Consider the following 24456-nt stretch of genomic DNA (forward strand, 5'->3'; position numbering starts at 1 on the left):
AAGCCTTTAAACCCCATCAACCTGTCTGATCATTACCTCCAAGCTATCGATCTGAAAGGGGCCGTCCGTGGAACTCTTGAAGACTGTATGAAGAGACATACACACAAGAGTACCGGCGGCTTTCGCCTTCGCACAGCTCGCATCGAATCAACCACGCAGGCCGGCTCGTCAGCCGTCGAGGTGTCATGCATTCCTATCTAGCTCTTCGTCGTTTCCTCCTCTACGAAGACCATGACGCGAGACTCTCAGATTTGGCAGCATCAATCTATGGGGAACAAGATGCTTTCGGAAGGAGAGATCTAGCCACTACATGCTCAGAGGTCCGGACCAGCCCAACAACCTCCAAGCTGATTTGTTCGCCTTCGGGAGCACGCTATATGGCTTGATGAACACGGATTTTGACGGCTTCAAACCCCAGTGATGACACATGTTTCCACTCCCATTAATGAATGCTACGGCCCTATGAAAAAGGAACGCATGGAATTCCCGACGACTGGGCTACAGAGTACTGTCCAGCTTGATACGACTCCCAATAGGTGGGCACGGGTCAGTCAGAAACTGGGTCTCGGCTTGATGCCTCATGTCACCGAGTCAGACTGGTCTACTCGAGCACCACCGGAGATGCTGGAGCTGATCAACGCCAATGCAGGAAGAACCCCGTCCCAGTGACAATGTCAATGGAGCCTGCTCCACCATGCATATCTCGGCCCACAAGGTACAGTTGCAGAACACATCAGCCCCCTCGCCGCTCCGGCTCTTCTACAGATTCCTTGGCGACTGCAACCCGTAGCCTCGGCGACTTGGATACCACGCTGGTCGTTATCTAAACAATAGGAGTGGTCTTTCTGGTTTCCTCCGGGGATCTGGCGGTACATGGCTGTTCGACCGCCCTACAGCGAATCCTCCCATCGTCCCCTCCGAACCCGGTCTCAACAAAATCAGGCTTCCCTCTACTGACTCAATTCCAGATCCCTTGTCGGGCGAGGCGTAGCAGAAGGCGGATTGAAGTCGGGGGCGGACTGTTTCCGTTCGAATTCCGCTGTCTGGTTGTTCGAGGCCCGCCCACCCACCTTCGGAGCGGAGACTCTCGGCGCAGCACTGGTAGGTAAGAGAAATAGGGAACCACATCACCGGCAACGGGAGGTCGATTACAGTGATCCACTATCCACCATGATATCCATGTCGCAGGCCATCGGTACGGCGACAGCGGAAATCATCCGCGGTCCAGTAAGGATATCTCTGAATTTGTGGTAATAATATTAGCTGTCGTTATAGAGGGGATCTTCTTATCTCCTCATGTACGTACACGGGGACGTCTAGGATGTCTGCCAAGGTCACCACCAAGTCATCGAGGACCCCGGGTAGAGCCGGTTGAACATCGCAGTACAGAGTAAATATGGGTAAGATAGATGGCACCGAGGGAGTCAGTCTGTGAGAACAGGAGATTAGTCGTACCGCCGAGGCGGAGACAAAGACTTGAAGTAGAAGTCTTTCTCCGTTACCAGGGAGCAGGAGATAAGCAGACTCGGACCGTCCGCCGATGCTCTTGGCATGATAAGCATGGAGTTGAGCTTGAAGCCCGTATCACCAGGCTGATATATCACGGGTACTATATATAGCCTTGACATGTTATATGAGGTGGGCGATTGAACAACCGATATTCTCCTGATCACTTCGACAACGTCCACTGGATCTCCTCATCTTACTACCCTTCTAGGGACCGTGGCTAGCTTTACAGATATCCAGGGCTTCAGTTGAGCCGTGAGCAATCAATACACCAAGTGGCCCTACGATATCTGATAAGGACTACTGGACGTTGGTCCTCTAGACACCACCAAGGCCAAAAGCTAGAGCTCGAATCACCTTCAACCGTGCTTTTCGGCTGGCATCATGGGAAGCACCGCACCGCCATCAACATTGCGTATCGCCGCGGCACAGTACGAGCCCGAATGGCTGGATCTACAGGCATCAGTCGCGAAGGCATGTGCCATCATTGACGAAGCGGGCAAGAAGGGCGTGAAGGTCTTGGGGTTTTCAGAGGCCTTCATTCCAGGCTATCCGGCCTGGATATGGTGAGTGCAATGTCCTTTAAAGCAACGGCGGAGCGGCCATGATGGTCTCGAGACGAAAGACAAAGACAGAGGCTACCGCTGTCTATAGAGGGTTGGACAACCACCCAACTAACGAATCCGCGTCCGCCACACAGGCAGCGTCCGCTTGACCCCATCTTGTCCACTCAGTACATCAAAAACTCACTCGCCGTCGATTCGGATGAGATGCGCACGATTCAGAAATGCGCCGCCCAGAACGGCGTCGTCGTGTCTCTAGGTTTCGCGGAGAACGACAACAACTCGGTTTACATCGCCCAGGCCCTGATCGACTCCGACGGCAAGCTGCTGATGACGCGGCGCAAGCTCAAGCCGACGCACATGGAACGCACCATCTTCGGCGACGCCTCGGGCAACAGTCTGATGAATGTGGCGCCAACCCGCGTAGGGAAGCGTGTGGGGTCCCTGGCGTGCTGGGAGCATTGCCAACCACTGCTCAAGTACCACACAGCCACTCAGAGAGAGGACATCCATTGCGCCGGATGGCCTCCGCTGTCCCCTCATGCTGGGCCGGAGCTTTGGTCCCTGTCAGCGGAAGGTGAGTGGTCAAGTCTTGTCTATACCCAAATCTCCTTACGCCCCTGGCTACTGTCAATGTCATGATACTGCCGTGGTTTGGCTGTGCGGTGCGTTTCATCGTGGGCGATGAACCCCCATGTCATGGTCATAATCATGCGAAGCACTCTTCTTCGTTGATCGCCCTCTTTCGGCAATTTGACTGACTGGATATCCCTGTATCCGTTTTCTTTCAGGTTGCCTCAGCCTGTCCCAAACATACGCCATCGAGACCCAAACATTCGTGATCCACGCCACCACAATCATCACCCAGAAAGGAGTCGACGCGATGTCGACCGGCCAGTCGCTGCTCATGAACAAACCCGACGGAGGTTATTCGGCCATCATTGGCCCTGATGGCCGCCGGCTTTCGAAGCCCCTCGATCCCACGACAGAAGGTCTGGTCATTGCAGACGTCGATTTCGACATGGCCATCATGGCGCGCAGTTTCCTAGATATCTGTGGTCACTACAGCCGGCCAGATCTACTGTGGCTGGGCTGTGATGCCAGGGAGCGTAAACACAAGATCAACACGGCGGGTGCTGCGCAGGGGGATAAAGAGAAAGAAGCAAGTGCAGAGGAGGCCAGCGACTAGGGCCGTCAACCACAGCGAGCTGATAAAAGCAATTTATCCAAGCAAGAATACTGATTCTCCCCTTTCATCCCCTTCGTCTACCAGATCAAGCCTTGGAGTTCTCATCGACTGCAAACTGGTCATCACCTTACTTCGCTATCCCGACTGACTCTTACAGATGGTTTCAAATCAGTGGCAGACATTCAGTTCTGCTTTCCACCAATGCCTGATTCTGCCGAGGCTTATGGACTTGTGTACATTAGGTATTGTCCTTTCTTCAAACTTCTCCTGAGGCGGATGTGTGGCAGCAAACCATCCAATCTAAAGTCCCATATCCATCACTCTTTTTCACAAATACATCAACCCCATTGTCGCCACCACACTGAGCCCCAACTCTACCCATCCCGACACCTGCACTTGTCTATTGGTAAGCATGGCGCCCGTGTCCCAAATCAAATGCCTACTTCCATGGATGACATGGAACATAAACGACCACCCGAACACCGCCTTGACCGCGAACCTTGCGCCAGCAGGCAGTGCGCCGAACCACTCCACCATACCAGATGCCACCCCATGAGCGGCGAAACTAGGTACGCCGCCCCGAAGATATACACCGGCGCCGCGATCAGCATGGAGCAATTGCGCATCAGCGCGCCCGAGTACCATGTGATTTGTGGCTCGTAGATCGAGAGATGGGGACTGACGGGTCGATCATGGCGTCGTGAGGCAAGAAGTTCGGTATGCTGAGCTGAGGTGATGGGTTCGATTTGTGGTTTCGGCCTGGGGACTGAGGATGTCGTGGATGGTCTGCTTTTTTGTTAGCCCTAGATCTCAATGGTGGACTCGGGGCGGAGGCGGAGGAGGAGGAGGAGGAGGAGGAACTGGCCTGGAGAGTTGGATGGGTGCTGCTACTTGAGGAGACATGATCGGCTTGAAAGTATGATGGCTGAAGAGGTACCGTCTGAATTGGCGTGTGCAGACTGCCAGACCAGAAGTTAAATAGCGAGACATACAAAGACGAAGCTGGTCTGATGTAGAGATCTCATGCGGTGACTGTCTACACAATGGAGAACGTACTTCCTCCTCGGATGGGTTGACTTGATATCTTTGATGCCATGGTTGCAACGCTTCTGTTATACCTAACCAGGAGGGCTGAGCAGAGTCAAGTATACCTTTATTCACTCAGAATGTCCGATATCATTGGGATACAGAAGATGGAGACTGGGAGAGCAAGAAATACCTCCCCCCGAGGTGGTTGAATAGTGCATTCGTTCTGCTTCAGCCAATCAGAGACATGTGCTTGTGGAGCCACGATTACTGCATTTGGATATCTTCATCTTCCGAAGTTCCGAGCAATGTTTCCCCCCTGATATGATATATCACTGTTGATCTGTTTACTACCGTTGCTACCGGTACTATCGGCACAAGTTGCGCCCCAGCTCCTTAAATCTGCTCCTAGGCAGATGGGTCTGGGATGAGGGGTCGATGTAGGCAGGCATGTGAGGCTTGTCGCGCCAGGAAGTTGCGCTGCCTGCAAGGCACAACATCCGATATCTGCAGACGGTATACAGCCACCACTTTCCTCCTACACACTGCCATGCTGACGGGGCAAGATGTGAAAAATCAGGTCTCAATTGCGTACCGCATCAGGCCCTGAAAAGAAAGGCACCGACTAAAAGGTAGGACAGAAACACCACACAAGTATTACCGAGAGAGCCCACAAACTAAGCCTTGTTACAGGAGCAAAGGATACCGGTTTGTCGACGACGTTGTTGGAGGCGCAGACCCGAACTCAACGAATGGCCAACATCTCTTGACGCCTCAGCCAGGTGAAGCGAGCATCATTGACCCCCGTGGACCGGATACACGACATAGAGCTGGCAACTCGGCCGATCCGATTCGCACCTTTGGTCAGATATTGCTCGATACGCTGCATGTCGAGAACCCTTCTCCCACCAGATGGCCCGCCTTCGAGGAGTTGACCGAGCAGCAATACCTTATAATCCTAGACCACTACAAGTGGCGGCTCATGCAAGCGGTTCCATTTGCATTGCTTCCACCGGACATACAGCCTGGCGATAAGAATCCAATTCTTCTACTGTCGATCCTTCTCACGGCAAGTAGCTCTTTCCGAGACTTCCAGTATCAGGCAGACGAAGTCTTCCGCCATGTCCTCGCTGACCAAGTCATAATCAAGGGTCAACGCAGTCTGGACCTGCTCCAAGGTCTCCTCACGTACCTGACATGGTACCACCACCACTTCGACCCGGAGACCCAGCAGTTCTATCAACTGCTGCAACTGGCCACTGCGATGGCTGCAGATCTGGGTCTTCCGAAGAAGTTCGCCGGAGATGACAATAATGCTCTCCAGACCCCCCCAATCCAAACAGTGGAAGATCCGATTCGCAACGAACTCCGAGCATTCTTACTCTGCTACTACCTCAACTGTGGAGCTGCTGTTCTGGGCTACGACAGACCAGAGAACATGCATTGCATACGCAGCTTGAGACAAGCAGCACAGTTGCTTGCCCAGTCACCAACCGAACCACACGACGTTGAGTCGCCGGCACTCGTGGAATTGTTATACGTCGCGGCACAGCACCGTGTTTCAATCAACAATCTCGAGAACAGCGAAATACCTATATCCCAGATGCAAGTCTGCTGGGACTCAGAAACCGCTCTGAAATCATGGGCAGAAAAGTACTTGCATGAGGGGACGCCTTGTGTGTTGAGATCAAGCTACAATTACATTTCGACTTACAGGATTCTCAAACCGGCCAATATTGGTGTCGGTGGTAGGTTGACTCCTGCGTCACTGGAAGATATTGCGACTTGCATTGCAATCTGTCAAGCGCAGCTATCGAATATATCTCAGCAAGATCCCTCCTATCTCGTCGAGTTCAGTGTCCTTGAGTGGGCGCCTGTCATGACATATCTGTTCATCCTGCCTCGACTGGAGGCCGCGATTGGCTCAACGACAACAACAGCATCAGCAGCATCAGCAGCATCAGGCGTCACCCCATCAGCAGATCGGTACGGGAGCCACAATCGAACGTCCTGTGCCCTAAAGATGGTTGAACAGTTCCGTTCTCAGCTTGCTAAACTCAAGGCCCACGCTGAGACTGATACAATGTTGAACGCGCACAGGTTTTTCGCAGTCTTAGACCAGATCTTGCCTGCGGTGGAACGACGTGCGATTCCGATGGCCTTGCAGAACGGTGCGCCCTCTTTGCAGATTTCGCAAAGCACAGCGGTGGATGGGGGAGGTTCGGCCTATGAGCTAGTCAATTCATATACGGATGATGATGATTACCAGCCTCGCGAAAGGACTGCGAGTTTGGACCGAGTATGGGTGGATTTTATGTCAGATTGGGTCCAATGGTGAACCTGAACCAGACCGGGCCTGGAAGGGTTCTATGGCAAGTACTGGCCTTGCTTATTGGTTAGTCTCTTACACAGCGAGCTTGAGGGTCTTGTCCTCGCGTGATCTGGAAGAGGCGCGCATCATATCAAACTATACACAGTCCTCCTGGGCGGTACGCCTCTGGTACGCCTCTTTGACCCCTGATGCTTTATCACCATCTCTTATCTTATCTCTTATCTCTTATCGCCCCGCCTTCCAGGCCCGCACTAAACAATTAGCGAAACTAGTTTCTGACTGCGCAATCCCCGCGGCTGTGATTGGCCAGCTTTCGACGTCCCCCTCTTGGACGAATTCGGAGTCGCCCGATGATGGTGAAATCACGAAATCACAAATCACGGAATCTCCGCCAAGTGCCAGCCCAGCAACGGCCCGTGGAGCTCCAGAGGCAGGTGATTCTTTTCTTGCTCTCCGCGTCTCAGCATTTCTCTCTGCTACTAGGTAGTCAGTTGTCAGAGACTGGAGGGAGTGAAAGCAAGAGCGCGCAAAGGAATCACCGAAGGAGAACGAGGGGTTACTCGGCTCTAGCTACCGAATACCGAGAGGAGAACCGTCGATGTAGCTGAAGATTGAGCAAAAAAGGAAGAGAGATCAAGCGCGTGAGGAACAGACCAGCACGAGAATATCTGCGCCAACCAGCTCCAGTAATCAATCATCCAAGATTATGGATCAAACGGCACATTTTGCAACAGACACAACAGAGATGGCAGAGCGGCCGTCTTCGAAATGGCAGCATCAGCTCCGTCTTCACCTCCAGTCTGACCGCCTCAAACGTCTCTGGGGCCGCACCTACGGCCATCTATCGCGGGTCCACGCACGGATCCCGTATCTGCGCAAAGTACCGTTATCCGCGATCCTGATCATCGCGCTGCTCATCCTGGTCAACCTGGTAGTGTGGGCGATCTGCGGGCTCATCCTGGCGGGCGAGGCGGACACGCACCTCCTGACGACGGCGGCGCTGGCGTACACGCTGGGGCTCCGGCACGCGCTGGACGCGGACCACATCTCTGCGATCGACCTGATGACACGGCGGCTGATCGCGACCGGCCAGCGGCCCGTCACGGTCGGCACCTTCTTCAGCCTGGGCCATAGCACGATCGTGGTGGTGACGTCGATCGTGGTCGCCGCCACGGCAGCCGGCATCTCCAGCCGCTTCGACAGCTTCGGCACCGTCGGCGGCATCATCGGCACGTCCGTGTCCGCGGCGTTCCTGATCCTGCTGGGCCTGATGAACGCGTACATTTTGTATAAACTGGTCGTGCAGATCCGCAAGATCATCCGCCTGCAGCCGCACCAGGAGGCCGCGGAGGCGTGGAAGATCGAGGGCGGCGGATGTCTGTTTCGTGCGCTAAAGAAGATGTTTCGTCTGATCGACCGGCCCTGGAAAATGTATCCCCTGGGCGTCATGTTCGGGTTGGGCTTCGATACCAGTTCCGAGATCGCCCTGCTGGGAATCAGTAGTATCCAGGGTGCGAGTGGGACCAGTATGTGGCTGATTTTGATTTTCCCCGTCTTGTTCACCGCCGGCATGTGTCTGGTTGACACGACCGATGGGGCGTTGATGATGAGTTTGTATGTCGCGCCTATGGGATTGGGTGGGGGACGCGATGATGATGATGATAAGAAAGAGGATGGTGTTGACGAGGAGGGTATTGATCAGAGGCAGATACAGCATCGAGATGAAGACGGTGAACATGGCCAAGGCCAGGACATGCATCGTGACGAGGACCGACAATTGTTCGACCGGTATGACAACGACAACCAACAACATTCCAACCAGACCAACCGCGAGCAAGGTCTCGCCGCTACTACTAACCCTGTTACCACTACTACCGAACCATCAGTTCTCGACGATATCGAAGGACAGACTCATTCCATGCACTCGACGACACCTCCTGTCGCCACGGCTCCAGTCAAGGACCCATTGACTTTCCTATACTATTCCATCGTGCTGACGACCTTGACTGTGGCCTGCGCCATCGTCATCGGCGTCATTCAACTCCTGACATTGATCCTCAACGTGGCCACCCCGACAGGCAGGTTCTGGGACGGCGTCGAGACCGCCGGCGACTACTACGAGGTCATTGGCGGGTCGATCTGCGCCAGCTTCCTCGTCTTCGGCGGTCTCAGTGTGTTGTGCTACAAGCCGTGGAGGAGATGGGTCGACAAGGAAAGACAGAGGCTGAGAATGACGGAAGAAGAGCGCGGCGGAAGCGAGTTGGATGACGACCCGTGCCCTTACACACTCGCGAGCTCTGGGCCGGGTGTTTCTCGCTCTTCGAGAAGAAAACATGATGTGGAAGATGATGATGACGACGATGATGATGGTGATGACAGGGACGGCGATGTTGGCCCGCGCCATGGAGATGCAGAACTCATTGACTTTGACGGGAAGTCGACCGTACAGAGAATCAGCATCAAGGCGTACGACGATGTGGGTGAGAGTGGGACGGCTAGAGCTGGTGGGAGTCGGTCTGGTGGTCAGGCATAAAGACAGCCTTGTCATGCATGATTTTGATGGCCCAGCTATGATGTGTAAGCCTTTTCTGGTCGCAGATTCAGAGGAGGGTGAACGATGTCAAAAGGAAAGATACAAGGCCCAGCTCCTGGACCATCTTTATGATTGCGGAAATATGTTAGATATGATACATATCCGGAGCCCAGACACCCGGTCTTAGTGTTTAAGACACCCGTGCGTACTGCGCTCAGGGAACTCCGTTGTCTATGCGTTCGAGAGTTGATGGTTGTCCTTCGACCCAAATTGACCGTTACACAACATCATGATATATCAGAAATATGGCTAACACCTCTGTACACCGAATAAACATGGCACAGGGCTGAAAGCTACTTGCAATCACCCGCTAGAACGTATTCTAGCATCCGATCAATCCAAGCCTAATTCCCCAAAAGGACCCAACATCCGTGCAGCCAGTCCTAAAATCCAGAGCCCGATCCAGAAATAGAGACCTTACGCATGCCATTGCTCAGAACACCGTTGATCTCGGCATGAGCGCCAGTCCCGTTGACCTGTTGACCTTTCCGAGCCACAGCGGCAGTAGCATGCTCCAGGAGACCTGCACTCGCCGCCACGAAACCCAAATAAGGAGGACTCGGTTGGAGCACCCGACTCAAGTACTCCGGATGGAACTGGACACCCACGAAGAACGGATGGTCTTTGAGCTCGACAATCTCCATCCGTTCTCCCTTGTCGTCTTTGCCGATAAACGTCATCCCGGCTTCAGAGAGGCGCTCAATGTACTGGGGGTTGACTTCATATCGGTGACGGTGTCGCTCGTTGACACTCGGTGCGTTGTTGTATAATTTCCTCAGCCGTGACCATTCGGTGTCTTCTTGGAAAAGTGTAGGTCGGAGACCCAATCGCATGTTGCCACCCATAGTCGTCTTGTCGATTTCAGGCATGAAGATGACCACAGGGTCCGCGGTACGCGCATCTAGCTCGACTGAATGTGCCTCTTCAAGTCCGCACACATTGCGAGCGTATTCGATCACGGCGATTTGCATGCCCAGGCAAATACCGAGATACGGTTTGGGTTTTGTACGGGCCCAATTCGCAGCAGCAACCATGCCTTCAGTACCACGGTGGCCGAAACCACCGGGAACCAGAACGCCGTCAGCTGTGCAAAGTTGGTGCCACGCCTTGTGATAAGATTCTGGCGACGACTCCATGGTCGCCTTCTCCAGATCACTGGCTTCCACCCACACGAGATCAAGCTTGCGGTGGCAAGCCATGGCACTGTGTTCCAGGGATTTGATGACCGACAAATATGAGTCGTGAAGATTTGTATATTTGCCCACGAGAGCGATGGTGACTGTTTCCGACTCCAGGAATCGGTTCTGAGATGTGGTAAGGGCTTTCCAATCGTGCCATAGCTGTTGGCCTTTCGAAACTAGCGTTGGGTGGATCGGATACGCGTCAAGACGGAAGAACTCTCGAAGCTGCGTGAGCAGGCCTTCTTGTTCAAGAAGGATCGGAACGTGATATGTCGACTCAAGATCATGGACGCCGATGACCTGAGCGGGCTCGACCTGGCAAAACATGGCAATCTTGTTGATGGTTGCATCAATAAGCCGGTCCTTGCAACGGCAGGCAATCTGAATATCTGTTAGTTGCTATGCGCAGGCAAGGCTGGGCAGAGACAATACCAGATCAGGCGCCAGACCAGCTGAGCGAGCATCTCGGATTGCTGCCTGCGTAGGCTTCGTCTTCTGTTCACCACCTATCACGGGCACGAGGGAGACATGGATTTGACAGAAGTTGTCTCGACCCGCTCTCCTTCGAAGTTGCCGCATGGCTTCAATGAAAGGCCCGCTCTCGATGTCGCCAACCGTGCCACCAAGCTCAATGATGCACACGTCCGGCTCTTCATTGGAATCGTCGACGGGAATCCTCGCAACCCTCTCAATCCAGTCCTGGATTGCGTTTGTGAGATGGGGAACCACCTGGACGGTCTTCCCGAGATAGTCTCCTCTTCTTTCCCGTTCGATGACGTGTTGATACACTTTCCCCGTTGTGATGCTGTTCTCTCGGGTCAAAGTGATGTTGAGATATCGTTCGTAATTGCCCAAGTCCAGATCGACTTCTCCGCCATCGTTAAGAACAAAGCACTCGCCATGTCTGGAATAGATTAGACAACAATCCCCGCGGAAACAGACGTCCTGACATACTCGGTCGGGTTCATCAATCCGGCATCGATATTGAGATAGGGATCTATTTTTATGGCGGTGATGTGCTGGGCGAGTCAGTCAGGCAGTAAAAAATTTGGTGCAGTTGACATATCTTCAACCCCAGACTCTTCAGCAACAACCCAGTGGAGGATGCGGTGATGCCCTTCCCGATGCCTGAAATGACACCTCCTGACACAAGAACGTACTTCATGTTTGCAGCCGGGAAGAATGGAGCACAAGGAAAATGTAGGTTGCCGTCGCTGGCTGTCGCCAGGCGGGAAGGAAGAGAAAGTCGAGGGGCGCGATGTTTGCACTGTTTTCTGCTGTCACCGCAGTTTGCAGTTTGCAGTCTTTGCCCCCCAGAAAAAAAGTTTCGCGCCGCCAGACGTCAGGCTTGGCATGTTTGTTATTGCAAGACGCGTAAAGTGGAACGCGTTCGCGAATTAGTGTCTAACAACTAAACAACTAAAATACCTGATTGCAAGTGACAGAGATACTGGTATCAAAGGATGCTTTTGAGTGATGGCAGCCTTGCCTCAACGAAATCAAAGCATTGATGTTACTCTCATTTATCCTTGTTACAATGACACTGTTCGTTCACGATACATAATAGTCTCGCTTCTCTTTTGCTGCTCGGAGTTGGACATTCAGGGGCCGCGTCTGCTGAAGTCCACTAGTGCCGTCTCCTGGTTCACTTCATACTTGTCGAAGACGGTGAGCTCTTACATCTCTCGTGTTGTGAAACTGACGTGATCCATTCAAAAAACACTGTATGGTGACCACAGGTCCAACTCGAATAGGATATCATGGTCACGTGAAGTCACGTGTATGACCTTGAATCTTAAACCCACCTACGGTTGAATCGCTGAGTGCCTGGCTTCTTGCCATGACCTTGTATGTATCTATGCTGGATTACAGGACCGTTGTCGTTATGAGAGGAAAGTCGGGTAAGAACTCGGACACCTGCCTGAGGTACCTAACTGTTGGTAAGTGAACTGACTCTATGAAACACTACTATACAGATTAAGCACAAACCGACTAGCCATGGAGGCCGAACTGCCCCGCCATGTCTCGATGTCGTGATCGCGGGCCGGACCCAAGGCATCGATCGCCGCGTCGCCTCATCTCATTCTACATTAGTGGTACAATTGAGGGAGTGCCGGATTGATTATATTTGTCATCATAGCATTGAGACGACCTCTCCAATGTAATCACGCCGATGACCATCCCAAGATATATACACTCCAACGGTGACATCTCTGCCCATCCCTAGCCATTCCCCTCTGGCCCCCCTCCCTCTCCTTGATCTCAATCAACATTGTCATATCAACCGAGAGTGACAACCCCAAAACCATGTCGGACTCAAAGCAAATGCACCTGACGGCCTTCATGCGGCCAGTCAGTCTGCACACCGGAGCATGGCGGTACCCGGGGTCATATCCCGACGCGAACTTCAACCTGGCGCACCTGAAATCATTCATCCAGAAGCTGGAGCAGGGCAAATTCGACGCCTTCTTCATGGCGGACCACCTGGCGGTGCTGAACATGCCGGTGGAAGCCCTGAAGCGCAGCCAGACAATCACGTCGTTCGAGCCGTTCACCCTTCTATCAGCTTTGTCGCAGGTGACGGAGAAGATCGGGCTCGCGGCGACGGCGTCGACGACGTACGACGAAGCATACCACATCGCCCGCCGCTTCGCGTCGCTGGACCATCTCAGCAACGGCCGGGCGGCATGGAACATCGTGACGACGGGGAACCCGGAGTCGTCCAAGAACTTCAACCGCGACGAACACGTCGAGCATGCCGAGCGGTATAAGCGGGCGCGCGAGTTCTACGACGTGGTGACGGGCCTGTGGGACAGTTTCGCCGACGACGCATTCGTGCGCGACCAGGAGAGCGGGATTTTCTTCGACCCGGAGAAAATGCACGTATTGAACCACGTCGGCGACGAGCTCAAGGTCAAGGGCCCCTTGAACATCGCGCGGCCTGTCCAAGGGTGGCCCGTCATCGTGCAAGCCGGCCAGTCGGAGCCCGGGAGACAGTTGGCCGCCGAGACGGCCGAGGCGGTCTTCTGCTCGCCGCGCAACCTCGAAGCGGCGAAACAGTTGTACGCCGATATCAAGGGCCGCGCCGTTGCTGCTGGGCGCAATCGCGATCATCTCAAGATCCTACCCGCTGCGCTCATCATCGTCGGTGACTCGGTCGAGCAGGCGAAAGCCAAACGACTGAAGCTGGATAGTCTGGTCCACTATGATAGCGCTATTGCTTCGCTGTCGGTCGCGCTGGGCACTGATGCGTCTCAATTCGACCCGGACGGTCCACTGCCGAAAGACATCCCCGACACTAATGCCAGCAAGACGAGTCGCGATTCAGTCATCAGGCTCGCCGAGGAGGAAGGGTTGACTGTGCGCCAGTTGGCAGGGCGGTATGGTGGGTATTCCGGCCTAGCGTTTGTCGGCACGCCTGAGTCCATCGCGGATGAAATGGGTACTTGGCTCAAGGAGGAGGGCGCGGATGGCTTCACGGTCGTGTTTCCCTTCCTGCCGCAAGGCTTGAATGATGTCGTTGACAAGCTGGTGCCGGAATTGCAGCGGCGTGGCATCTTCCGGCGCGACTATGAGGGCACCACGTTGCGGGAACATCTTGGTCTTCCGCGGCCGAAGAACCAGTTCTTCTCGTGACAGATTGGTACTTGGGTTGTTGAAATACTTGTCATCCAAAACATTCCACCTTGCTTTCTCTCCTTCTGAACTTGCTTGCAACCTGCCTCAACCTGCCTCTGTAGTTGCGCAGATGTCCATCCGGGTATAATGCTACACGCAGGCTTTTGTACACTGGAAAAAGAGGGACACTGCAGTGCATGGGAACAGAATAAATAGGAATGTTGTCCAACATTGATTGACGTTACGCATCATCATAAAAGCTCTCGGCTCCTTACTGTGTTGAAGATCCTGAACGTATACAGCCCCCAACCCATCGCCTCTGGAATGGTCATGAGCATCAGATGCCGCACACAGTGGATGAAAATAATACAGCAACCCGTAGCAAACTGACGCCGCCTGCTCATTGAGTCTGGGATTCCACAAAATCAAGCGCATTCTCCTTACTCTCCTCCCGAATCGTGCTGACATTGTTCGCGAAGCGCACGCCAAAGCATTTATCCGCGACCCTCAGCATCTCCGGTCTGAACGTGGTGCAGATGAACTGTCCTCCCTGCGGCCGATCCTCGTCATCCCCAGGATCCTCATCCGCCCTGTTGGCAAGATAGAGGAGATGATCTGCGACGGCGGTTCGGTACTGAGCGTCGAGGTTTGCATCGATTTCGTCAAAGATGTAGAAGGGAGCCGGGTCGGTGGCTTGGATGGCGAAAATCAGGGCAAGACTGCAAAGACCTGTAAACACATCAACAGATTAGTCAAACACTCTTTATTTCCAACCATTGCTATGACGGCTGGTGTCTCTCGACTTACTCTTTTGCCCACCACTCAGTTGCTGGATGCGCTGCTGGTCGTCGTGCTTGCTGTTGAAGCTGACACTGATCCCGACGCCGGTATAGTTCTCCACGCCGCGCTTGTTGGCCGGTTCATGCTCGTCCTCGGATTCAGCATCCTCGGCGGACCGTTTGTCGGTTTTGCGTTGAATGACCAATCTGCCTCGCCCGGCGGGAACGAGTTTCTGGAATATCTCGGCAAACGCTTTGCTGACTTGCTTGAAAGTCCGTTCAATTGCTTCATCTTTTCTCTGGTCGAGCACTTCAATCAGATTCTGGATAGAACCCCGGGCGGCTTCGAGATCTTTCCGCCTCCCCTCTAGTTCTTCTCGCTGTTTTGCCGATTTCCGATAATGTTCAAAGGCGTGCTTGTTGACCGACGTGTATTTCTTCAAGGTTTCCTTCGCTTTTTGAAGCCGCTTCACAATTGCGTTCGAATCCATTGACTGGTACTTCTTGCGCAAATCTTCCGGGATAGCACCCAGCTCGCGAATATTCTCTATCGTCTCCTGTTTGGAAGCGAGCAGTGCGGCCTTTTTCTGGACTGACTTCTCGAGCCGCCGTTGGTGCCGTTCGATCGCTTTGGCCAGCTCTTCCTGTTGCCGCTTCGTCTCGGCCGCTTGTGCCTCGAGCTCCGCGACCTGCGTGGCAGAGGTTTCCAGTCGATCCTCGAGGTCATTTAGGTTCTCTTGGATTGCGTTTAATTCTTTAGTCAATCGACTCAATTCGGCTCGCTTGGCGCGTAATGTGGCAGAGACACTTGCTTCAGTCTCTACTTCATCGGCTTCCAGAGCGACGAGTTGAGGTTTGAGACTGGCGTTCAGTCGCACCTCTAGATCCGCTTTTCTCGTCTCAATCTCCGCTCTAGACGCAGAGAGATCATTATATTCGCGTCTTAAGCTTTGGATAGTTGCTGACAGGGTTTCCAGTTGCGCCTCTTCGGCTGGTGTCAGTGCTTTCTTAAAGTCTGACGCCAGTTCGACCTCGTAGGCCTTTTGCTGATCAGTCAGGATCTTGACGTTGGAAGCAATGGCCGCTTCTTGTTTCTGCTTGGACTCCAGGTCCTCTCTCGTCCGTTGAAGCATGTCCATCTTGTTCTTGATCTCCTGTCTGAGCAGTCTCTGATTGCCTTGGAATTGGTTCTTCCGTTGCTCGAGCTTCTGGACCTCGCCCATGGCTTTTGTGATAGTCTGGTCCATTTTCTCAATCTTCTTTTTGATCTCGTTGCTCTCGGCTTTGACCGCTTCAAACTTCTCTCGAGCGACGAGTACCGCTTTGGTGGCCTTGAGTCTGGAAGCACGCACATCATGATACCCTCCCGTCAATGCGCCCTTCTTGTCGGATCGATCACCTTCAGGCGTAACTGCTGTCAGGCCATGAGTTCTAGCGTATTGAGCCGCAATACTGAGATTCTGAGCAATGATGGCTTTGCCAAATACCTGTTGCACTGCTTTCTCAAACTTGGCGTCATATTTGATCAGCGACATCAGTGGCCGTGCATCTTGAGCGTTGGGGAAATTGGCATTCTTGGGTCTGAGGCGATTCAGCGGCATAAAGGTTATGCGACCAGCTCGTTCTCGGTTTAGGATCTCCATCACTCTGGTGGCTGTGTCATCGTTGTCCACAACATAATGGAATAGAGAATTGCCAGCGGTAACCTCCACAGCGGTATGATGTTGTGGGACATCAATTAGTTCGGCCAGAGTACCGTAGCATCCGTCAAGGTTGTGCTGCTGCTTTATGCGGCGTACTGCATCCAAGCCCCGACTGGTGTTTCCATCCATCATATGCGACAGACTCCGCTCCGCCCTTCGCAGATCGTCTTGTGCCGTTGTGTATTCCGAATCCAGTTGAGCCTCTCTACGCCACAGCAATTTTCGCTCATCCATCAGAGTCTCCTTTTGTTCATTGGCTGCTCGTATTTGCTTGTCCAGGGACTCATCCGAAGCAGTCATTTGCTGGTGCAGGCTCTCAATCTCTTTTTCGAGACTGGCAATCAATTTCTGGTCTTCCTGGATGCCTTCCGTCGTCTGCATACGCGTGGCTTTGAAACGAGATAAGGCTTCAAACGCTTCACCGATCTGCGCCTGGAGCCAGTTGTCTCGGTCTTTCTTCGATTTGAACCGCGCACTTCTCCCTTGCTTTCCATAGATACGTTGCTGTGTGGCGACCGCTTCGTCCAGTCGAGCTTTGACTGATTGCTCTTTCGCTCGCTCTGCTTCGAATTGTGGTACAATGGTGCTCAACTCCTTTTCGATCTCTTCAATTTGTGATCGGACCTGTTTCAGCTCTCGGTCATGAGTCTCCTTGGCCCGGTTTGCGGCCGCTTGCCCGTGCGCCAGGTCTCTCTCCTCCAATTCGACCTGCGCTCGTGCTTTGGCCTTGTCGCGCTTTTCGTCCTCAAGTTGTTTCTTTTCAAGCCGTGCAGCGTGGATCTGTTGGTTGAGTAACTGAATTTGCTGAGTGATCCGGGCCATCTCGTCCTCAACCTCGGCGTAGCGCTCGCGGTTTTCGTCCGCATCGTCAATGCCACCTGCTCTCCTATCCTCCAGGTCTGCAAGGGCCTTGTTGATCTCCTCTTGTTCCCGCTGAAAAAGGGTATATTCCAATGCTCGTTTCTCACGGTCCTTTTCTTGGAAATCCCGCAGTTCCTCTTGTTCTTCTTCCAGTTCGGCAAGACGATCATTGATCTGCTCGAAGGTCTGGTCAATGGCAGCGAGCTTGTTGTTGGTATCACTCATAATCTTGAGCGACTCCTCTTTCTTCGCAACAAACTGTTGAGTCCCAGCCACGCTCTTCAACACGTCCAGACGTTCAGCGTCCTTCATGTTCGTCAGGCGGGTAATGCGACCTTGAGGCACGATGTAGTATGGGTTTGCACGCGAGAAACCGGCGTTCTCGAGCAGTTGCATGACGTCTTGCTTCGTGGCATTCTTCCGGTCCAGAGAGTATTCGTCCTTCTTGAGGCCAATGGTCCGGCGCAAGACCAGCTCATCGTTCCCAGTCGGGAATCGACCGTCTGAGTTGTCGAACACGATCTCGACATATGCAGACATCACCGCCGACCCAGTGCCTTCCTAGTTACTGTCAATTTATGCTGGTCCCAGTTCGCCAATGTGACCCACGTGGATGAGTTGCTGTCTGTCCTCGCGGCCCATCTGTGAATAGGCATCGCTGAGGACGAAGCGAATCGCCGCGAAGAAGTTACTCTTCCCTGATCCATTGCGACCGACAATGACGTTGAGTTTAGGGGAAAAGGGATTGACCACGGTCAGGTTTTTGTAGCTGCCACCAAATTAACGGCCGGTACAGTAGTTTCGGAAGTTCCGCGCCCTCACCTTTTAAAGCCTTGAATGCTTATCTGCTTGATATGCATCTTGCAGTGATTCGGGCGATCACTCACCCACGGACTGAGTAAGACGTGTGCATCAACTCATGGAGTTGGTGGAGCGGCAGTGCGGTGGTGGTATTGAGACTCTCGTCCAAAACACGCGAATCGTCATTAGATGCAGATTCCGCCCGAGACGCGCTCGCGTCGGATTTATGGGTCTTGGCGGGGACTTCACGTGATTTATCAGGATGCTTAAAGCGGCAGGTCATGGAGAAATGAGAAACCCTTGACTTTTTGTCTACTCTGAACGTGGTGCTTTTTAGAAATCGTGGAAGGCGGCCGATTACAGGGCATGTCCAGCATTACTTGCAATACCTACTACTCCCTTGATATCGTGGCACTGGAAATGAAATCGACAGGATATGCGCCTTGAAGGTCTCAATCCGCCGCCGCCCACAGGACGGGCCAAGGCGACTGACTTAATAATTAGGTATCCAGCGGCTGCAGTATAGGGACCTATAGATCGCCTGTGAAGCTGGCCCGATAACACAGTATGGGTCCGCCACGACACTACTCATGAAACCAGCAATTGCTTGATTGTCGAGGCGTCCTCCAGACCACTGTTCTTCTCCGAACATGCACTTTATTGATGGCAGTCTCGGCCGAGCAGACCAGGCAACAGTCGCTTCTTGGATTTTCCGCCCCCAAGAGCGCGATTTAGCGCACCGGAACCGGAGGCTCCGCGGAAGATCTGATCTGATAAGATGTCCTGATTCCCCCTTCCTTCCTGCGGCCCCCTTTCCGTCTTCGTCTTGTGTCACATAGTCCGCCTTTTTTCCCGCCCATCACCCATTCCGTACAAAATGCTCCAACGAGTATATCTCGCCCTCAAACTCGCCGGCCTCGTGCTTTCTCTGAGGTGTCAACAACTAACACACATAATCGCTGCCAAAATCCATCGCCTCACATACAAAGCCGTTGACCACCCCAAGAATGTGGTCGTGGTCGGAGGGTCCTTTGCGGGCTTCTTCCTTGCCAAGCACCTTGCTGAGTCGCTGCCCACAGGCTGGAGAGTGATTTTGATAGAGAAGAAATCGCACTACCATTTCACCTGGAATTTCCCTCGGATCTCTGTTGTGCCTGGTCACGATACCAAAGCCTTTGTCCCCTACCCGAGACAACTTTCAACAGCTCCAGATGGCGTCTATCAGTTCCGGCAGGCCAATGTCATCGCGATTGATCTGCAGAAGGTGACTCTGGCAGACGGAGCAACCATCGACTACGAGTACCTAGCTATCGCGACTGGTTCGCAGGCTAGATATCCGGCGAAGCTCGATGCGAATGAGAAGGGCGAATGTATCCATTTCTTCCAGGACCAACAACGACGAGTTGCAGCCGCCAAGGACATTGTGGTCGTCGGGGGTGGAGCAGCAGGGGTCGAGGTCGCCGGCGACATCAAGACCAAATACCCCGACAAGAATGTCACATTGGTCCATTCTCGGGATCATCTGCTGAACAATTTTGGCCAAGGGCTCCACGATATTGCTAAGAAAGCTCTGGAGGAGATGGGTGTGCATCTTTACCTGGGTGAACGGGTGGTGTCAGGCTTAGATTCCGAGCCACCCACCCAGGTCACTCTACGCAGCGGCAAAGCCCTGCAGTGTGACCACTTGGTGAGCAAGACCATGCTGGCTGAGGCTCAGAACTGACAGTGGCACTTCATCAGATCAAATGCACAGGACAGTCAGCACAGTCCAGCCTCATCAAGCAATTCTCGCCGGCCTCCGTCGCTCCATCTGGCGCAATCCTGATTGAGAAAACGTTGCAGATGAAGAACGCTCCGTCTCCTAGAGTCTTCGCCCTTGGGGACGTTATTGATGTGCCTGGGCCAAAGATGGGCCGTGCTGCCTCTGTCCAGGGATTCCACGTTGCAGACAATATTGTGCGCTCAATCAAGCATAAGCCCTTGAAAGAATACAAGCCCACGCTCATAGACACCTCCATCGATTTGACCTTGGGGTTGGTAAGTTGAACTTCTCCAAACTCGCCAAAGGTGCTGTGCTGACGACCTGTTGCGGCGCAATAGGGAAAGAATGTCATGTATATTGACGACTTCGGTAGAAGGGACACGTCGTTCAATTCGAAGACAACCGAAGAGCTGCATGCGGCCAGAGCTTGGGAAGTCATGGGCATGAAACCGTACCATGATCCAGCGGAGGAGGAGGCGGCGGCCCTGAAGCCCAGTGCTTGACGAGTAGGTGGAGCTACATTCACTTTGGTCACCACCATGGATGATGCCGAGCGGCCAGATGGTCGAGGGAGGAGCCGGGTTCGGCACTGCAAGAATTCGGTGATGCCGCTCTCGATCACTACCATCAACCGCTCAGAGTTCAGACAAGTCTTTCCGAGCGCCAACCAAACCTGAATGCGCTTCCACCCGGTACTTGGACAAGGCCTTGCTGGATCCATAGCAATCAGGGCCCCTTGCTAGTCTGCCAGGCCTGTAATTTGGGCCGGCGCGAAGAAGGAACACTCCTCATGACCAGCCTTCTATCCGTGACGACCTGGTTTCCCCTAGCGCAATCATAGGTTGGGCGCAGAGTGTCACGAACAGGCCCACGTCACCCAGGGGTCCGCCCTGGTAAAAAAAAGACTTGGATTCCAGGCCCTTTATGCCCTAGGAATACTGGGCCTTTGTTTAATATCTTGTTGATAATTGGGCGCCCACCCGATCATGACACAGAGAGTATCGTTGACCTTAGGGAGATTCGGTGCCTAACGACCTCCGGGTCTTCATACTGAGCCATCAACATCGGATCCATGGTGATCTCATATTGCTTCGTATGACTGACCAAGTGGGCCTGAGGGTCTTCGAGGGCTTCTAGAACTGGAAATATGCTTCTTTCTTCTCAGGGATTGCCATAGAAAGCCATTGCTCCACCTGGTGCTCTTTGGCAACGTCACCGATTTTCCATGTCTCCTTTCTCAACGTGGGCAACTTTCTGCCCTTGATCCAGAATGAAAGCACGTCATTGATATGGATGCCCTTTTGACATCGTCGAGGGTACCCGTCTCGAGAAGCTCGGCCTGGGCACAAGGCTGGTATTATGCAGCACTATGCAGCACGGGGAGATTAGTCGACTTCATGGCATCTTTCGAGCACTAGAACAGAGAGTGATTCCAAGCATTGCCAGATTGGTGGCTGTTGTCAACCCTCCTGGACCAACTCCAACCACGATCACTTCGCAATGCTCTGTGGTTAACGAGCCCATTTGGATATCTAGGTCGTCAGGGTGGAAGTGAAGCTCATCTTGATACTTGTTTAGTTAGTGATTCAAAGGCGCATAGAATATGACCCGGTAATGAATGCCTCGGTCGAGCCGCCTTACAAAATTTCAATAGGCGGTATGTACACCGTACCTGGTAGGTAAGCAGTCCGTAAGGTTGATTGAAGAGGCGTTTCTCCTTCAACGTAGGTGTACCTACCGCCTATTGAGCTTTTGAAGGGCGTCCCTACCGAGATCTGGCCGGGGCCAGCTTGCAGTCGAGGTCTGTACCCCATCCAACCCCTTCCCCACATGGCCTCATTCCTTCTCTGCATTAATGCATAAGCGTATGGTCATCGGAGCACATACTGGACTGGTTCATGTGCCGGTGAGTCTTGGGGGAACCCCCTACTCCTCAACCAGCAGACAACTGATCTTCCGATTAGTGGAGGACGTCCTCTACCGACCTTGATGTATCCCAGGCGTTTCGACGGTCATCCTGTGGGGAGTATGACCGAACATGTACCACCAACAGACGCACACACAACGCCATGGTGAGTGAAGCCGAAGTCCATGGAGAGCGGTTTCTCGGTGACCAGCATGACTGCCAACATTCCACCGATCCTCGAGTGAACAAAGAGCTGGCTGCTTCACTCCAAGGTCTGAGCGCGTTCATCCGCCTCAGGTGACCGAGGCAGAGAGCGGAGTGAATGACTGATCTCAGTACTGGAAATGTAGTGGCCATCAACTGATTGAGGAGTCGCTGACTTTCAGATTAGAGGCAGAAGTTGCGCTTCCGTGGCTGTGATCCGTCATATAATAAAAGTACATCAAGGGCATTCAGATCCACCGTAGTCAAAGTCAGCCTTGCACAGCTTGGCAGCTGAGATGACATAATATCAAATAGAAAATCGCAACCAATCACGAGTCTCCCACCAGGAAATGTGGAAACGCCTGGCATCTTACATAATTCAATATCGTTCCATCGAAACTTTTCTGTGGCGACCTCAACGTCTTCAATTTGTCCCTCAAGCCAATTTACACGGTAACAATCTGAATTTGTGGCGTTGGATAGTCTAGGTAATCTGTCCGTCCACACATATCACAAACCACAAATATGGCAGAAGGCACCTCCACATCGAGAGGCATTGCAGACGGACTGGCTCCCTCACATACATATGTTCCCAACCGGGGATACCTGGGAGAGGATCAGCCTAGCAACCAGCGAAGGCCGGACGGTGGACATCTGTTGCAAGAAGACATGGACAAAGACAAAGACGCAGAAGACGAAGAAGACGAAGAATATTCGTCATCATCTTCGTTGGACGACATGGGAGAAGACGACAGCCTCTTCGACCCAGACTACCTCGCCTCATCCAACCCAGCAGACCTGACCAAATCGTACAACCGACAAAAACGACTCAACCAAGTCCGCGCCGACCCCGGCGTGCCGACATGGCAGTATCCCAAAGCCAACCCTCAACGGACACCAGAACCGGTCTCCGACGCATTGGCCCACCACAAGCTGGCCAAGCTCAACATATCAGATTACGACGAATACCAGAGATCCGGACGCGGCGACGACGGCGACGAGCGGCACAAGGACAAGAGCGACCGAGCGACTACCGAGCAGGTGCTTGATCCCAAGACGCGACGGATCCTGTTCCAGATGATCAACGGCGGGATCGTGTCCGAGATCAACGGCACCATCTCCACGGGGAAAGAAGCCAACGTGTACCACGCGCTCCTTGCATCCGAGGAGCCGGACACACCGGACAAGCACGTGGCCATCAAAGTGTACAAGACCAGCATCCTCGTCTTCAAGGACCGCGAGAAGTACGTCACAGGAGAATTCCGGTTCCGGAAGGGCTTCAACAAAGGCGACAACCGGTCGATGGTGAAGCTGTGGGCGGAAAAGGAGATGCGCAATCTCAAACGCATTCACGCCGCCGACATCCCGTCTCCGGAACCGATCTACCTCAAACGCCATGTTCTCGCCATGAGTTTCATCGGCGATAGTAAAGGCAAGGCCGCGCCTCGCCTGAAAGACGTCGAGTTCACGGACGAAGATCCCGTCTCGAGATGGCGCAGTGTCTACGCCGAACTACTGGCCTACATGCGCATGATGCTTCAGATCTGTAAGCTCGTTCATGCAGATTTGAGCGAGTACAACATCCTCTGGCACAGGGACCGGCCGTACATCATCGACGTCAGTCAGAGTGTGGAAGCCGATCACCCGCGAAGTCTGGATTTCCTGCGCATGGATATCAAGAACGTGAACGACTTCTTCAAGAGACAGGGCGTTGCTGTTCTTTCAGACAAGAAGGTGTTTCAGTTTATCACCAGACATGCAGAGGAGGCCGAGGAGGCGCGTCTGGACACGTTACGTGTGGAGATCGAGAGGATGTTGGCCGAGCGGACAGACGAGGAAGAAGACGAGGTCGAGACAGAGGTCTTTCGCAAACAATACATTCCACAGACATTGGATGAAGTGTACGACGCCGAGCTGGATGCCGAGAATCTCAAAGTCACTGGACGCCAGGCGCTGGTGTACAAAGACCTTCTGGCACCACTGAAAGGCGAACAGCAAAGCACCGAACAAATCTCAACCGCAAACGACGCGACGCCTTCTGCCAACGACGAGGAACGGAAGCAGAACCAGACTTCAGACCAAGACCCCGATGGAAACGAAGGTGTGCCATTACCGCAGGATGACTCTGTTGCGTCGGAGGATGGGTCTGACGACGAGAGCGACTATTTCTCCAGCGACGACGGCCCACCACGCGGCAAAAGGTTCCAGGACAAAGACGAGAAACGCGACCACAAACGCAAGGTCAAGGAAGAGAAGCGCGAGAAGCGTGCGACAAAGATCCCCAAGAACGTCAAGAAGAAGCTGGTCAAGGATTCGAGCCGGACGAAACGGTAGACAGCCATCAATGATGACTATGGTGGTTATACAATAATACAAGGTCCATCATGATGGAAGTGCATTGATGCCCCAGGGAGAGGACCGGAATCCGACAT

The 24456-nt window shown here is 53.4% G+C and overlaps 9 protein-coding genes across 9 annotated transcripts; 6 read left to right on the forward strand and 3 right to left on the reverse strand.

Annotated features, from left to right (window-relative positions):
- Positions 1 to 1890: 1890 nt before the first annotated feature.
- On the forward strand, positions 1891 to 3258 carry A1O1_03842 (uncharacterized protein; the record flags this gene model as incomplete). Its single annotated transcript, XM_007724742.1, has 3 exons — positions 1891 to 2072; positions 2207 to 2646; positions 2861 to 3258. The coding sequence occupies 3 exons, from the start codon at positions 1891 to 1893 to the stop codon at positions 3256 to 3258; spliced, it is 1020 nt and encodes a 339-aa protein (XP_007722932.1).
- A 327-nt stretch (positions 3259 to 3585) lies between these two features.
- A1O1_03843 (uncharacterized protein) lies at positions 3586 to 4046 on the reverse strand (the record flags this gene model as incomplete). Its single annotated transcript, XM_007724743.1, has 1 exon — positions 3586 to 4046. Exon 1 carries the CDS (start codon positions 3901 to 3903, stop codon positions 3586 to 3588), a length of 318 nt encoding a protein of 105 aa, XP_007722933.1. The 5' UTR covers positions 3904 to 4046.
- A 788-nt stretch (positions 4047 to 4834) lies between these two features.
- A1O1_03844 (uncharacterized protein) lies at positions 4835 to 6622 on the forward strand (the record flags this gene model as incomplete). The annotated part of the gene is made up of 2 exons (XM_007724744.1): positions 4835 to 4875; positions 4978 to 6622. 2 exons carry the CDS (start codon positions 4835 to 4837, stop codon positions 6620 to 6622), a joined length of 1686 nt encoding a protein of 561 aa, XP_007722934.1.
- Positions 6623 to 7361: 739 nt separating this feature from the next.
- A1O1_03845 (uncharacterized protein) lies at positions 7362 to 9149 on the forward strand (the record flags this gene model as incomplete). The annotated part of the gene is made up of 1 exon (XM_007724745.1): positions 7362 to 9149. One exon carries the CDS (start codon positions 7362 to 7364, stop codon positions 9147 to 9149), a length of 1788 nt encoding a protein of 595 aa, XP_007722935.1.
- A 443-nt stretch (positions 9150 to 9592) lies between these two features.
- Positions 9593 to 11358, reverse strand: A1O1_03846 (CTP synthase; the record flags this gene model as incomplete). The annotated part of the gene is made up of 3 exons (XM_007724746.1): positions 9593 to 10771; positions 10823 to 11294; positions 11345 to 11358. 3 exons carry the CDS (start codon positions 11356 to 11358, stop codon positions 9593 to 9595), a joined length of 1665 nt encoding a protein of 554 aa, XP_007722936.1.
- Positions 11359 to 12697: 1339 nt separating this feature from the next.
- On the forward strand, positions 12698 to 14026 carry A1O1_03847 (alkanesulfonate monooxygenase; the record flags this gene model as incomplete). The annotated part of the gene is made up of 1 exon (XM_007724747.1): positions 12698 to 14026. One exon carries the CDS (start codon positions 12698 to 12700, stop codon positions 14024 to 14026), a length of 1329 nt encoding a protein of 442 aa, XP_007722937.1.
- A 382-nt stretch (positions 14027 to 14408) lies between these two features.
- A1O1_03848 (structural maintenance-chromosome 3 (chondroitin sulfate proteoglycan 6)) lies at positions 14409 to 18435 on the reverse strand (the record flags this gene model as incomplete). Its single annotated transcript, XM_007724748.1, has 4 exons — positions 14409 to 14737; positions 14816 to 17912; positions 17961 to 18120; positions 18239 to 18435. 4 exons carry the CDS (start codon positions 18433 to 18435, stop codon positions 14409 to 14411), a joined length of 3783 nt encoding a protein of 1260 aa, XP_007722938.1.
- A 594-nt stretch (positions 18436 to 19029) lies between these two features.
- A1O1_03849 (uncharacterized protein) lies at positions 19030 to 20417 on the forward strand (the record flags this gene model as incomplete). Its single annotated transcript, XM_007724749.1, has 3 exons — positions 19030 to 19839; positions 19893 to 20189; positions 20253 to 20417. The coding sequence occupies 3 exons, from the start codon at positions 19030 to 19032 to the stop codon at positions 20415 to 20417; spliced, it is 1272 nt and encodes a 423-aa protein (XP_007722939.1).
- A 2132-nt stretch (positions 20418 to 22549) lies between these two features.
- Positions 22550 to 24358, forward strand: A1O1_03850 (Atypical/RIO/RIO1 protein kinase; the record flags this gene model as incomplete). The annotated part of the gene is made up of 1 exon (XM_007724750.1): positions 22550 to 24358. The coding sequence occupies one exon, from the start codon at positions 22550 to 22552 to the stop codon at positions 24356 to 24358; it is 1809 nt and encodes a 602-aa protein (XP_007722940.1).
- Positions 24359 to 24456: the final 98 nt, after the last annotated feature.

The sequence above is a fragment of the Capronia coronata genome (assembly GCF_000585585.1).
Source record: "Capronia coronata CBS 617.96 chromosome Unknown acBCG-supercont1.3, whole genome shotgun sequence".
Classification (NCBI taxonomy): Eukaryota; Fungi; Ascomycota; class Eurotiomycetes; order Chaetothyriales; family Herpotrichiellaceae; genus Capronia; species Capronia coronata.